The sequence below is a fragment of the Alexandromys fortis genome, unplaced genomic scaffold, assembly GCF_014885135.2.
Source record: "Alexandromys fortis isolate MF-2015 unplaced genomic scaffold, M_Fortis_MF-2015_v1.1 scaffold_6, whole genome shotgun sequence".
NCBI classification, from domain to species: Eukaryota; Metazoa; Chordata; class Mammalia; order Rodentia; family Cricetidae; genus Alexandromys; species Alexandromys fortis.
This window is the reverse complement of record NW_026067902.1, coordinates 17668245-17682878: the sequence shown is the minus strand read 5'-3', so window position 1 is coordinate 17682878 and position 14634 is coordinate 17668245. Positions and strand designations below refer to the sequence as shown.

The 14634-nt window shown below is 39.8% G+C and overlaps 1 protein-coding gene across 5 annotated transcripts in view; it reads left to right on the top strand.

The window, feature by feature from the left end:
• Window positions 1–14634, top strand: part of Tubgcp4 (tubulin gamma complex component 4) — a 35805-nt gene that overhangs the window by 12106 nt on the left and 9065 nt on the right. For all 5 annotated transcript variants that reach the window (XM_050134303.1, XM_050134302.1, XM_050134301.1 and 2 more), the window contains exons 7-11: window positions 5742–5943; window positions 8293–8458; window positions 8792–8916; window positions 14150–14200; window positions 14513–14618. In XM_050134303.1, the coding sequence (XP_049990260.1) occupies window positions 5742–5943; window positions 8293–8458; window positions 8792–8916; window positions 14150–14200; window positions 14513–14618 (650 nt within the window). The remainder of the gene's footprint in view (window positions 1–5741; window positions 5944–8292; window positions 8459–8791; window positions 8917–14149; window positions 14201–14512; window positions 14619–14634) is intronic.

The following is a 14634-nucleotide window of genomic DNA, read 5'->3' as shown; positions in this document are numbered from 1 at the left end:
TATGTAATTTAGTAGTAGAATGCCTGTCTATCATGGGCCCTGGGTTCCATTGTCATCCTTTCAAGAAAAAGGTAGTCTCTGATCAAAGACTGCCCATATATTATTTCATTTTCCTCATGATTAAAAAAGCAAGTATAGCTTTTTTTTTATGGTGGTTTGAAAGAAAATGACCCTCAAAGGGAGTGGCACTATTAGGAGGTGTGGCCTTGTTAGAATAGGTGTGGTCTTGTTGGAGGAAGTATGTCACTGTGGAGGTGTCACTGTTGCCTGCAAAATGAAGGAGACTCAACTACTTCTCCAGCATCATTTCTTCCTGCATGCTGCCATAATTCACCATAATAATGAACTGAACTTCTGAACTGTAAGCCACCCAATTAAATGTTTTGCTTTGTAAAAGTCAACATGACTGGACGATGGTGGCACACGCCTTTAATCCCAGCATTTAGGAGGCAGAGGCAGACGGATCTCTGAATTCAAGGACAGACTGGTCTACCGAGTGAGTTCCAAGACAGGCCCCAAAGCTACACAGAGAAACCCTGTCTCAAAAACAAAACAAAACAAAACAAAAAAACCAAAACAATCAAACAAAAAGAGTTGCCACGGTCATGGTGTCTCTTTATAGCAATAGACAAGCAATTTTTACAAAATTGTGGTAGGTGGACTCTGAGGCCTTTCACACCCCCTTCCCATTCTTCTTTATGTAGGTACCAGCTTGACTTCTACATCTTCAGTGGGTTGTAAAGGTGTTGTCTTCAGCAATAGAGACTTGCTGTCAATTTGTAGTGAGCAACCCATAGTCTTAGCAACAACCTGGGTTGTTTGAGGATTCCCATGGGACCCTTTTGGCAAATGACTCAATTAGATGTAACCCAATCCTAGTACTGAAAGCTTTATTTGGTGACAAGAAATGTGTCTTCCCCCCCAATATATAACAATTTCATTTAGATCTCCTTCATATGTGTATATATGTGTGTGTGTGTATGTATGTGTGTGTGTTCACACACATATTCTACTGTATTATATGTGTGTATATGTATATATATACACACACACATATTCTAATGTATTCTACCTAATACAGTAGAAACTTCTTTATGGGGGGGGGGTGTTCTTCATATATTTTGGATGTTAGTTCTCTATCAGATGTATAGTTGGTAAAAATCTTTTCCCATTCCATAGTCTACTACTTTGTCCAAATAATGCTATTCTTTGCCATGTGGAAACTGTTAAGTTTCTTATTGATCTTAGCACAGAAAGTCTTCCTGTGCTAATGAGTTCAAGGCTGTTCCCCACTTTACTGTCACGTTCACTGTATCTGGTTTTCTTTTGAGTCTGTGATCCACTTGGACTTGAGTTTTGTACAGGGTGAAGTATGGGAATTTGGATCCTGTTACAGTATGAAGCCATCCAGTTTGACCAGCAGTATTTGTTGAAGGTGCTGTCTTGTTTTTTGTTTGTTTGCTTGTTTGTTTTGTCAAAAGCCCAGGTGTCCAACAGCACAGACATTTACTTATGTCTGGGTCTTTAAGTCACACACACCATTGATCACTGTGTCTGTCTTTGTGCCAATACGAGACTGCTTTTATTACTGTATCTCTGTAGCACAATTTAAAATTGGGATAGTGATAGCTCTATTCAGGATTGTTTTAGCTATCCTGGGTTTTTGTTTATTTGCTTGTTTTTGCATATGAAATCGAATGTTGTTCTTTCAAGGTCTGTGAAGAACTGTGCTGGAATTTTGATAGGAACTGCATTGAATATGATTGCTTTTGGTAGGAAAACCAGTTTTACTATATTAATATTACTTTAATGGGCATGAGATATCTTTCCATCTCCTGATATCTTCTTCAATTTCTTTCTTCAATGTCTTAAAGTTTTTATCATATAAATCTTTCACTTGCTTGGTTAGAATTACTGAAGATATTTTATATTATTGGAGGCTATTGTGAAAGGTGTTTCCCTGGCTTCATTCTCAGTCCATTTGTCATTTGTATATAGGAGGGTTACAGATTGTTGTGAGTTAATTTTGTATCCAACTACTTTGCTTCAAGTGTTTATCAGCTCTAAGAGTTTCCCTATGCATGCAATCATATTATGTGACAATAAGGATACTTCAACCTCTCTTTTTCCAGTTGATCTCCTTCAGTTGTCTTACTGCTCTAGTGTGGCTCTGCTTCTTCCTCCTTTGGATTGTTAGCTGCATTGGCCCACGAGGGTGAAGGAAACAGAGCAGGGAACAGGGTTCAAGATGGTTATAGGTATGAAGGGAAGCAGCCCTCCGGGAGATAGACTCTGATGAATCAGCTCAACTTTATTCCAAAGTATAAGGAATATAAAGGATTGAGAAGCCTAGGCACAAACCCTAATTTGCACTAAGTGGCACGCTCCTATCACGAGGCTTTTAGTACATGGCAGTAGGGTCCTATCAAAATGGCTTGAGCACTTGTCTAATTACCATGTGGGTCATCAGTGGGAAGAGCGTTTTCAGGGAGCTCTGTTTGGGGGGTGAGGTGGGGGGTTGCTCCATGTTGCTGAACTTAGAGACAGCTGCCAGGCTATGGTAGACTGCAGCCTCCAGTCAGCAGGGCCTCCCAGCACTCTAGCTGAGATTTCGGGTACAATAATGAATATGTATGCAAAGTGGACAGCCTTGTCTTTTTTTGATTTTAGGGGAATTGCTTTGAATTTCTCTCCATTTAAGTTGATGTTGGCTATGGGTTTGCTGTAAACTGCCTTTATTATGTTGAGTATGTCCCTTATATTCCTTTTCTCTCCAGTTTTATCATGAGGGGTATTGGATTTTGTCAAAGGCCTTTTCTGCACCTAATGAGAAGATCATGTGGTTTTTGTCTTTTAGTTTGTTAATATAGTGGCTATATTTATCAATTTATGTATTTAAACCATCTCTGGGATGAAGCCTACTTGATCATGGTGGATAATCTTTTTAATGTGATCTTGGATTCTTTTTTCAAGTATTTCATTGAGAATTTTAAAATCTATATAACGGAAAATGGTCTGTAATTCTCTTTCTTTGTTGGGTCTTTATGTGATTTGGATATCAGTTAAATATGGCCTACTAAAACAATTTTGGCAATGTTCCTTCTATTTCTGTTTTGTGGAATAATTTGAGGATTGCTGACATGAACTCTTCTTTGAAAGTCTGGTAGAATTGTTCACTAAAATCATCTTTCTCTAGGCTGTTTTTTATTTGGGAGAATTTTAATAATTGTTCTATTTCATTAGGGGTTATTGGTCTGTTTAAATTGCTTATCTGATCTTGATTTAACTTTAGTAAATGTTATGTGTTAAGAAAATTACCCATTTTTTTTTAGATTTCCTAATTCAGTGGATTACAGGTTTTTAAAATATGGCCTTATGGGTATCTGGATTTCCTCAGTGTCTGTTGTTATGTCCCCCTTTTCAGTTCTAATTTTGTTACTTTTTTTTTTTTTGGTTTGGATATTATCTTCCTGACTTTTAGTTAATTTGGATAAGGGTCTATAAATCTTAGATTATTTTTTCAGATAACCAACTCTTTGTTTCATTGAGTCTTTATATTGTTTTTGTTTGTTTCTGTTTCATTGATTTCATCCTGGGTATGATTATTTCTTGCTGTCTACTTTTAAATGTAGTTTCTTATTTTTGTTTTAGAGCAGTGGTTTTCAACCTGACAGTCACAACCCCTTTGGGAGTTCAAATAACCCTTTTATAGGAGTCGCATGTCAGATGTCCTGCATATCAGATATTGTAGTGTAGATATACACTACAATTCATAACAGTAGCAAAATTAATTATGAAGTAGCAACAAAAATAATGGTTTGGAGTCACCACAACATGAGGAACTATATAAAGGGTCTCAGAATTAGGAAGGGTGAGAACCACTGCTCTAGAGCTTTCAGCTGTGCTGTTACTAGTGTGTGATCTCTCCAGTTCTTAGCGTTATGAACTTGCCTCTTAGAACTACCTTGTGTCCCATAAGTTTGGATGTGTTGTGTATTCATTTTCATTTCAATTCTAGAAAATCTCTAATTTCTTTCTTGACCCATTTTTCATTCACTAGTGAGTTGTTCAGTTTCTATGAGTTAATAAGCTTTCTGTTGTTTATGTTGTTGTTTATATCCAGTTTTAATCTGTAGCGGTCAGATAGGATGCAGGGTTTTCTTACAATTATTGACTAGTGTGAGGTATTGAAGTTTTACTCTATTAGGGTGTGAGGGGTCAATATGTGACTTAAGCCATAGTATTCTTTTATGAACTTGGGTGCCCTTGTGTTTGGTTCATAGATGTTAAGAATTGCAGTGTTTGCTTGGTAGAATTATCATTTGATGAGTACTTAGTGTCCTTTCCCTATCTCTTCTGATTAGTTTTGGTTTGAAGTCTATTTTGTCGGGTATTAAAATGACCACACCAGCTTGCTTCTTAGGTCTACTTGCTTGGAATAGCTTTTCTCATACTTTTACCCTTAGGTGATGTCTGTCCTTGATGTTAAGATGTGTTTCTTGGGTAAAGTAGAAGGATTGATCCTGTTTGCACTTCTGTTCTGGTAATCTGTCTTTGAGGAATTGAGACCACTGATGTTGAGAGATTATCAATGAATAGAGTTTGTTGATTCATGGTGGTGGGTATGGGGAGGTGTTTCCCCTCTTTCCATTTGTTGTCTGGAATTATTTATTCCTTGTGTCTTCTTGGATGTAGTTAACCTCTAGGTTGGAGTTTTTCCTCCTAGCTCCATCAATAAGAGAGGAATTGTAGGTAGATATTGTTTAAATTGGCAAGTTTTTTTTTTCCCTCTATCTATGGTGATTGAAATTTTCTTCTATATTTTTGTTGAAAATATATTTTCTGTGCCTTTGACCTGGATTACTTTCCCTTCCTCTGTTTCTGTTATTCTTAGATTTGATCTCTTCATGGTTTCCCAGATTGCTGGATGTTTTATGCTAGGAGTTTTTAGATTTAACATTTTCTTTGACCAAGGTATTTATTTCTTCTCTCATGTCTTCAATGCCTGAAATTCTGTTATCCGTCTCTTGTATTCGGTTGCTGAGGCTTGTCTCTAAGGTTCCTGTTTGAGTTCATAAAATTTTCATTTCTAGATTTACCTCAGTTTATTGATTCGTTTCCTTCCGCTGTATGTTCGTGCTCTCATAGATACCATACTCATAAAGGCTGTTTTAAGGTCTTGCTCTGTGTGTCACGTATGTTGCAGTGTCGGGGCCTGCTGTGGTGGGCTCTTCTGGAGCTGCACTGACTTGACTGTTACTGTGTTTTCATGCTGCTGCCCGTCAAACCTCTCAGTGTCCGTTCTCCAACTGTCTTCCTGCATTTTATTGAGTTATAATACATTATTCTATCAACTTGGTACTCACATATTGAATCTTTGTCCTTATAATGTTCCAAGAAGAATATAAATTCAAGGCTGTTTTAAGAAAAATGTGACTCCATTACATCCACTTCTATAAGACTCATCAGTTTTGAAACTTTCACAAAAAATGAAATTTTTGTTCTAAAAGAACATTTCCTGAGCTTAATCAAGTATGTAGTACAGCTTGGACTTAATCAGTCTGTCTGTTAGCGATTAAATTAGCACAGTTATTTTTACCTTGTTTCCCCCATGACTCACCACACTCTCAAGCTTTTGTCTGTCCTCTCAGAATTTCAAGCATAATCTCTGGCAGTGGTGAGTCTTGGTATTCTCTTAAGTGGACTGGTAACGGTAAGCTCTTGCTTCCTTCTCTCCTCAGAATCCTGGCTGTCTGCCATGGAGTCATGTATAAACAGCTCTCAGCCTGGATGCTACATGGACTTCTTTTGGACCAGCATGAAGAGTTCTTTATAAAACAGGGTCCGTCTTCTGGTAATATCAGTGCCCAAGCGGAAGAGGATGAAGAGGATTTGGGTATTGGAGGACTGACGGGAAAACAGTTGCGAGAACTGCAGGACCTGGTGAGGGCAGAGCAGGAAGCCCAGGGCAGGCACTGGTTAGACACCTGCTGACTGCCTTCCATGAATGGATCACTTAGAAACACTGGGTTTTCTCTTAGAGACTACAAAATAGAAAGTGATTTTGAAATCCTTTTTTTTTCTTTTCTACATTACGTGCATTTGCAAGTATAGTGATAAGTTTATCTCTGCAAATATGAACTACCCTGTAGCTTTTCGTGTGGTGTGGAGTTACAGACTCCGCAGAGACTTGTATGTCCATATTCATTTGTTCATCTGTTGGCTCATTTCCCTTGTTAGATTCACTAAATGTCTGTTATGTGCCCAACTACAGAGACAAATGTAGTTCTTAATCCTTAAGAAGTGTATAATTGATGGGAAATAGAGAAAAGTGAGCAGTTACATCACAGTTACCACAAGCTCTGCCAAAGAGTGTAGCTATTCTTCCAAGATCTTGAAGTAAAGTTTTAAAACTAGAGAGGACTTTTCAGTATTTCTAAATTGCAGTTTGGTAAAACGGGTCACAACATGTCCAGGGATTGTGTATAATGGTAAAGGCTATTAAGAACAAGGCTCATTGGAAGAACCATGTGAATCTCAGGTAAAGCTCACGTATTTGGTGTGTATGGTAGAGGATTAAGGGAGATGGCAGTAGATGAAGGTGCTGAGTGAATCATTAACAAAATCCTTGTGCACAGAGTCCTTGTGCACAGAGTTCAGACTGAATGTGAAAAGTAAGTATGAGCAATTGGATGACTTCAGGAAAAGAGTGACAGACTTTATGATATGTCATTTTAGGTGCGATGTGGGAACCAGTTCTTAAAGACTAAGATCAGAAGCTGAGCATGGAGGTGCATATCAGTTCCTTATAGGACAGGCTAGAGCAGAGGGAGCACCATTAGTTTAAGGCCAGCCTGGCTGACAGAATGAGTGAGACCCTCTCTCTCCCTGCTCCAAATAACAACAAAAAGATGGCTGTGGTATTGCATAGCAGTAATCTCAGCATCCAAGAATCGGGGGCAGAAGAATTACCCCAAGTTTGAAGCCACCCCAGTCTACATAGGGACTTCTAAATCAGTCTGAGTTACAGAGTGAGACCCTGTCTCCAAAACAAAAACAAAAACCAAGAGCAGGGGCAAATAGACTAGTTAATAGAGGCTTGGGATTCTTAGGTAAAAAAAAATAATCATTCCAAGCATGGACCCAGTGAATGTGGAGGCAGACAGAAGCCTGAGAGGTGATTAGAAAATGGAATCCATAGCCCTTTAGAGACTGGCCGTGAGTCAAGAGAGAAGTTTAGCCTTTAGCAGTTAGACGCTAAGTGAATAGTGATGACAGGCAATGTGTATTGCTGGTGTTTGTTTTTGTGGGCTCAAACCTGAGGCCAGGCAAGTACTCTACCTTTGAGCTATATTCCCAGCTCAAGGACTAATATGAGATGTATTGAGTTTAGGGGGCCTGTGGGAAATGTCTAGTGGGCTCAGCCTGGAGGAGTAGTATAGCTTGCTCTGAAGCTAAGCACGGAGTGATCAGCAGCAGTCCACGGGAAGCTGCAAGAGGTTCTCTGTACAATGTCTAATAGAAGATCCACAGCATTGATAGTTTCAGGCCTGTTAAAACAACCTGCTAAGATGCCCAGTGAAGCCACATAAGATGCTTCTCTGAAAAATGTAGATCAAGAGAGAAGAGTCTGAGAGAGGTCTTGACAGCGAACACACACACATGAGGCCTGGAGAATTACATCAATTCATGGAATTGTGCAAATGAGGAAAGTAAGCACCTGCCCATCTGACATAGTAGTAAAGCTTTATATTTAAAAACCGTGCTAAGCTGAGGACTGACTCCATAGGTCAGAGTGCTTTTGCAAGTGTGAGGACCTGGGTTCAAATTCCCAAAACCCATGTTAAAGCCAGATGCTATAGTGTGAACACCTGTAATCTCAGTGCTCCTGCAGTGAGATGGAAGGCAGAAACAGGAGAATCCCTGGAAGTCTGAAGGCTAGCTAGTTTGGCATCACAGCAGAACAAGGAGATCTTGGTCTCAAGAAAGGAGGTGAGGACCAACACCTGCAGTTGTCCTCTGACCTCCACACATACGCTCTGGCCCATGTGTGCCCACACTGACACGCATTGTGTACACAAAAGTAAATTAAAAACAAAATAAAAAGAACCAAAACTCAGTGCTTTCCATCATGCCACTGTTCTCCATGAAAACAGAGTACGTTTCCAGAGCTGTAATTTAAGAATTGTACAACTTCAGATTTAAACCCTGCTTGCCAGTAACATAGATCATGGGTTAGAGGAGCTAAGACCTATCGTCATACTTCATGTGACAGGTTATTTCCTTGACTAGCGCCTAATTGAGGAAGAGAACATGCTGGCCCCGTCTCTGAAGCAGTTTTCCCTGCGGATGGAGATTTTACCATCCTACATTCCAGTGAGGGTTGCTGAAAAAATCCTCTTTGTTGGAGAATCTGTTCAGATGTTCGAGAATCAAAATGTGAACCTGACGAGGAAAGGTAAGAATCCCTGTGGGGCTGGAGAGCTGGCTCAGTGGTTCAGAGCACTGGTTGCTCTTTCAGGGGACCCAGGTTCAATTCCCAGCACCCACATGGCAGCTCACAACTGTCTGTAACTCTAGGATCCAACACCCTCACGCTTATGATGTATGTATACATGCATACAAGCAAAACACTAATAAAAAAATGAAAGAACACCTTAAAAAAAGAATCCTCTTGTTCTGTTGGCACTGCCCCAAAGCATGTTGGGTTAGAGTGACTGCCATGGCAGCTGTGGCCCGGCCACCCTGTCTAATGGCTCCTGTCTGACAGTAGTACCTTTGTACTCCACAGGCTCCATCTTGAAGAACCAGGAGGACACTTTTGCTGCAGAACTGCATCGGCTCAAGCAGCAGCCTCTCTTCAGCCTTGTGGATTTTGAGCAGGTGGTGGATCGAATTCGCAGCACCGTGGCTGAGGTGTGTCTTCTAATACTGTTCTAGAAGAAATGAGTTTAGAGAGAAGTAAAGGGCAAGAAGTAGAAAAAAGAGAAAGAGCTCTCTGTGGGGCTGCAGAAATGGCTCAGTGGTTAAGAGCACTGGATTCGACTCAGGTTTGATTCCCAGGACCCACATAGTAGCTCACAACCATCTGTAATTCCAGTTCCAGGGGATCCAGTGCTCTTTTCTGACCCCCACAGGCACTAGGCAGACATATTGTATACAGATACACATGTAGGCAAACACCCTTACACAGAAAATAAATAAAAACCCCCTTTGTTTTTAAAATAGAAGTAGAATTCAACCTTCTGCAGGTTTGTTTCAATTACTAATTTAATTGACTAGCAGGGAAACTTTAGTTATAATTTCTAACATTCATGAGTTTGGGTGATGAAAAGTGTGTGTGTGTTGTGTTTTAGTATCAACCATGTATTTCATTTGTATACAGGAATTTTAGGATAGCCAAGCAGACACAGTGATGGTCCAGCCCTTGAGACAAGTGGGAAGGGATGAATGAGTAGGGCTTTCTAGGTAGGTGCTAGTACTTCCTGAACTGAGGGCACTTACATTGGTGTGTTGATTATGAACTTCAAGATGAAAGCTTATGATTTATGTACTTAACTATATATGTTACTATTTTCACAATAGGGATTTTTAATTTGTGTGTATGTAAGAGTTTTTGTTTTAGTTATATCTTCAGATTGTTGTTTATTTAGAGAAATAGCAGTGCTAATTTATTGATGGTAATCTTACAGATTCTCAACTTGGCTGTAGTTGGACTTTTCTTTGGGCTGCCAACCAGCTTCCAAATAAAGACATGGAAACTTATTAATTACGAATGCTTGGTCTTAGCTTAGGCTTGTCCCATTTGCTCTTTTAACTTCATTTAACCTGTTTCTAGGCATCTATATTTTGCCTCATGGCTTTTTACTTTTCTTTCATTCTGTATGTCTTACTTTCCTGCTTCTTCCATGTCTGGCTGACTGGCCTCTGGGGTCTCCCTGGTATCTCTTTTCTTTCTTGCCTCATCCTACATTCCTCCTCCTACTTACTCTCCTTGCCCGGAAGTTCTGCCTGTACCTCTTCCCTCATTATTCGCTATTCAGCTTTTTATTATACTAGTCAGGTGCCTTAGACAGGCAAGGTAAAATAGCAACACATCTTTATGTAACTGAACAAATGCAAGCATCTTTACATAGTTAAACAAATATTCCGCAACATGAAGGGTGTTAATAGTTTGGTTTTTGTTTTGTTTTTTTGTTTGTTTGTTTGTTTGGTTGGTTTTTTGAGACAGGGTTTCTCTCTGTAGCCCTGGCTATACTTGAATTCACTCTGTAGACCAAGCTGGCTTCAAACTCACAGCAAGCCACCTGTGTCTGCCTCCCAAGTGCTGGAATTAAAGGCATGTGCCAACACTGCCTGGCAGTCTATAACTTTTTTTAAAAAAAGATTTATTTATTTATTATGTATACAGAGTTCTGTCTGCATGTATGCTTATATGCCAGAAGGCAGCACCAGATCTCATTATAGATGATTGTGAGACACCGTGTGGTTGCTGGGAATTGAACTCATAACCTCTGGAAGAGCGACCAGTACTCTTAACCTCTGAGCTATCTCTCCAGCCCAATATTTATAAAATGTATTAAAGATGACATCATCTGAAAGTAATGTCTTATAATAATTCCTCCAGTGTTAAACCTTTTCCCCCTACACTGTTGCTTCTTTTCATCTAGAATCTTTAATGATGCATTAGTCAGCTTGGCTTTGTTTGTATAAATCGTGTCAAACAATAGAGTGATAATGGATGTCTCTGGTTTCTTGACTCTAGAGATTATACAGCTAGTTACTGCATTGCTGTGAAATTTACTGTAGGCTTTTAGAACAGAAGTTTATTAAAGAATTCTCTTCCTACTTGACGGAGTTTTTATTTTAAGGGATGTTCAGTTTTATCAGCTGCAGACTATTATCTGTCTTGTTCCTTTGTTGTTGTTGTTGTTGTTAAAAAGTTAATATTAGGAATTGTTACTGAAAGTGTGAACCTCTCTAAAAAGTGATCTAAGCCAGGCTTTCTTCAGGAAGGAAAAACTACCAGTTGAGTAGGTTTGAAACTAAATTTACCATAAAATTTCTTCTTTCAACTTTGGGGGCCCATATGAAGGGACCAAGAGGCAGCACTGGGACTCTGAAACATGGCTGGGCTGGGTGGTTGGCAAAGCCATGTCTGAGTGAGCCTTGGAGACTCATGCTGCTGTTGGGCATAGCCTCTGCGGTCGCCACATCCCTCAGAATCTACAGTTGTATGAAGGCTCTCACTGGGCAGTGTTCTGGTACTTAGAGTGACATGATGGATTTTTCCAAGCACCGCTGCTGAAGCAGATTAATGACTTAAGCACCACCCTTAGAAAGAATTGAGACACAGAATTGTTAGTAAAGTTAGGTTAAAGTGTTTTCATTAGTGGCTTTGTGATGGAAAAGTCTTGGGGAACAATTTAAAATTTAGAAAGGCACATAGTTAAGCGAGGGACTCGTTGAGGTCAAGAAACAAGAACAATGACAGCCTGGCTATTGCTGACAAACCTTTCCTGCTAGCATGGGTTAGTGATCAAAAGTGTTGATTAATTCCTTATACCCATTTCTGCCCAGAGCTGCTTGATACAAAAACTATTGATGAGTGGGTCTGCACCCTGAGGATTTAAAGTAGAGATGACTGATTACTTTTCATATATTAAAGCTTAGATTTGTACCCAGGCGGTGGTGGCACACGCCTTTAATCCCAGCACATGGGAGGCAGAGGCAGGCTGATCTCTGTGAGTTCAAGGCAAGCCTGGTCTACAAGAGCTAGTTTAGTTCTAGGACAGACTCCCTGTCTCGAGAAACCAAAAAAAAAAAAAAAAAAAAAAAAAAGGTTTAGGTTTGTAATTCTTTAAAGATTTCTTGGTTGATTCTTTTTTTAAAATGCAGCCTGCCGGTGAAAGAACTAGCTGAGAAAAATATCTTGCTTGCTTACATGTTAATCTATAATAAGTTGGTTCAGTATGAATGTATGTGGGTTCTTAAAACAACTTGTAATGTGTAAAATGTTCACTCATGTAAGAGATATAGAAAACATTGTTTTTCACTTGTATTTATTGTAATCATTCACTTGAAAATAGAATGTAACCACATTGTAATTTTTATATTGCTTGAAAGATTTTGCTGGGGAAGAGAAGCTGTAAGGGAGAAAATAAAGGCATGAGAGAAGGAAAACACTAGGAAAGATGTAGAAGGAAGTAGCTAGGAGGAAGACATCTAGAGAGACAAGGAAAATACCAGGGTAGAAGAACAGAACAGAAAGAGTAGAGTAGAACAAACAACAAAAAGACTAATAAAATAAGAACTCATCCTTGGCCGTCAGAAAAGTCCTCATGTGTCTTGTCTGTCTGTCCAGTAGTTCTGCTCTGCATCTTTTCAGTTTCTCAGACGTGCTGAAGGCTTGCCATTCCTCAGCACCCTAGGTGAGATCTGGGTGTGTTTGAGATATGCGTGTGTGTTTAGATTTTTCTCCCGCAGATAGAAAAGTCAGGTTGACTCCGTGGACTTCAGTCCCTAGGCCTCTGAAGGCTAGTGCTCACACAGCAGTGTGTAACAATGTTGATATTCTGCAGCACTTAACTATCTCAGGTAGATTTAATTTTAAAAATAGTTACTTGTCTGAACTATGTTTTGTTTATTTAAATTTTGTCTTTTAAAAATTATTTTGTGTTTGTGGTATATGTATTTATGTTGCCTGTGTGTGCACACACACATGCACCCCAGAGGTCAGCCTCCGATGTCTTCTGTTTTCACTCTCCACCTTACTTTTTAGGACAGCGTCTCCCACAAAACCAAGGGTTTTTCTCCAGTTAGGCAGACTGGCTGCCAGTGAGTCCCCAGGCCCTACTGTGAGCTGTTTCCCAGCCTCTGCTGTAGGCATGAGCACTCTACCCAGCTTTTGCATGCGGACCTGAGACCTGAACTCTGGTCCCTGTGCTTGCTTAGCTTGCTTTCTTCACTGAGCCATCTCACTAGCCCCCATTTTCCTCATTATTGTTTCATCTTTTTAGGCTTTTATTAAGATTAATAAACTAATTAGAGCTAGCTTTTGTTTCTTATTTTCCCTTAATTTATAAGTTCTTTAGGTCATTTTTACTTGTCTTTCTCTTTTTCTTCTTATTTAAATATTAAGATATACTAACTTGAACACTAAACAAATTATGTATATGTGGAAAATTATGTAGTATTCAAGGCTTTTGTTTATTTATTTTTATTTTATGTGCAATGGTGTTTTCTCACGGGTGCTAGAATTACAGACAGTTGTGAGCTGTCAGGTGGGTGCTGGGAATTAAACCTGGGTCAGTGCTTTTAACTACTGAGCCGCTGTCTGTCTCTCCAGGCTCTCATGTAGTATTTCAATGCATGTATGAGTTGTATGATTTTTTTTCTTACATATTTGGGTGTTACGCCTGCATGTATATCTGCATCACATGCCCACCCGCCTGGTGTCCTCGGAGACCAGACAAGGGTACTAGAGTCCCTGGAACTGGGGTTATGAATGGTTGTGAGCCACCTTGTGGTTGCTGGGAATCAAACCCATATCCACTGGAAGACCAGCAGTACTCTTAACTGCTAAGCTATCTCTCCAGTCCTTTAAAAAAAAGGGGGGGGGGGGATTTTGCTCCATAAACAAGACTGGCCTGGAACTTGGTGAACATTTTCCTGCTACAGCCTCCCTGTTCTAGAATGACAAGCAGGTCTTTTTTTTTTTTTTAACTTTTCATAAATCGTGATCAAGAAGGGCAGGTGGTGGTAATGCGCGCCTTTAATCAAAGTACCCTCGAGGCAGAGGCAGGTGGGTCTCTGAGTTCAAAGCCAGTCTGGTCTATAGAGCAAGTTCCAGGACAGCTAGGACGACACAGAGAAACCCTGTCTCAAAACAAAACAAAACAAAAAGTTGATACAAAATTCACACAAACAGCATTGTAGATATTTTAAAATGATATCCAATCCAGTGGTTTTTAATTTCACAGTCGTATATACAGCTGTTACCATTAATTTCAGCACAGTTTTATCTTACATAGGTTTTTGTTTTGTTTCTCTCTGTTTAACTATCTGTTCATTACTAGGGTTAACTGAACTGGGTTCACTGTAATGAACTTAAGGGTTTTTGTTTGTTTTTGTTCTAATCTCATCACAGCACCTCTGGAAGCTAATGGTCGAGGAGTCAGACTTACTGGGTCAGCTGAAGGTAATAACTCTTGAGGTGATTGTGGAAAGCACTCTTGCCTAGACTTCTGTGGTAGGCTCACTTGTTTACGCAGGTGAGAAATCATATGTGATGCCACAGAGCTTCTGTACTCCATAAACATTCACGTTCACTTGCCTCTGTTATGCTCTGAATGCCATCAAACACAGAGTCCTCCCACAAGGCTGCCTGTATGCTTCTTGCTAAATACCAAGCCTGTGTCTTTCAGACTAATAGCATCTCTCTGATTCTTTCGGGTAGTAAGGGCCTCTGGGCTCTGATTTACTCAGTTGTATATTGAAATTCTTTCCTCAGATCATTAAAGACTTTTACCTTCTGGGACGAGGAGAACTGTTCCAGGCCTTCATTGACACAGCTCAACACATGTTAAAAACACCACCCACTGCAGTGACAGAGCATGGTAATTGTCCCGTGGC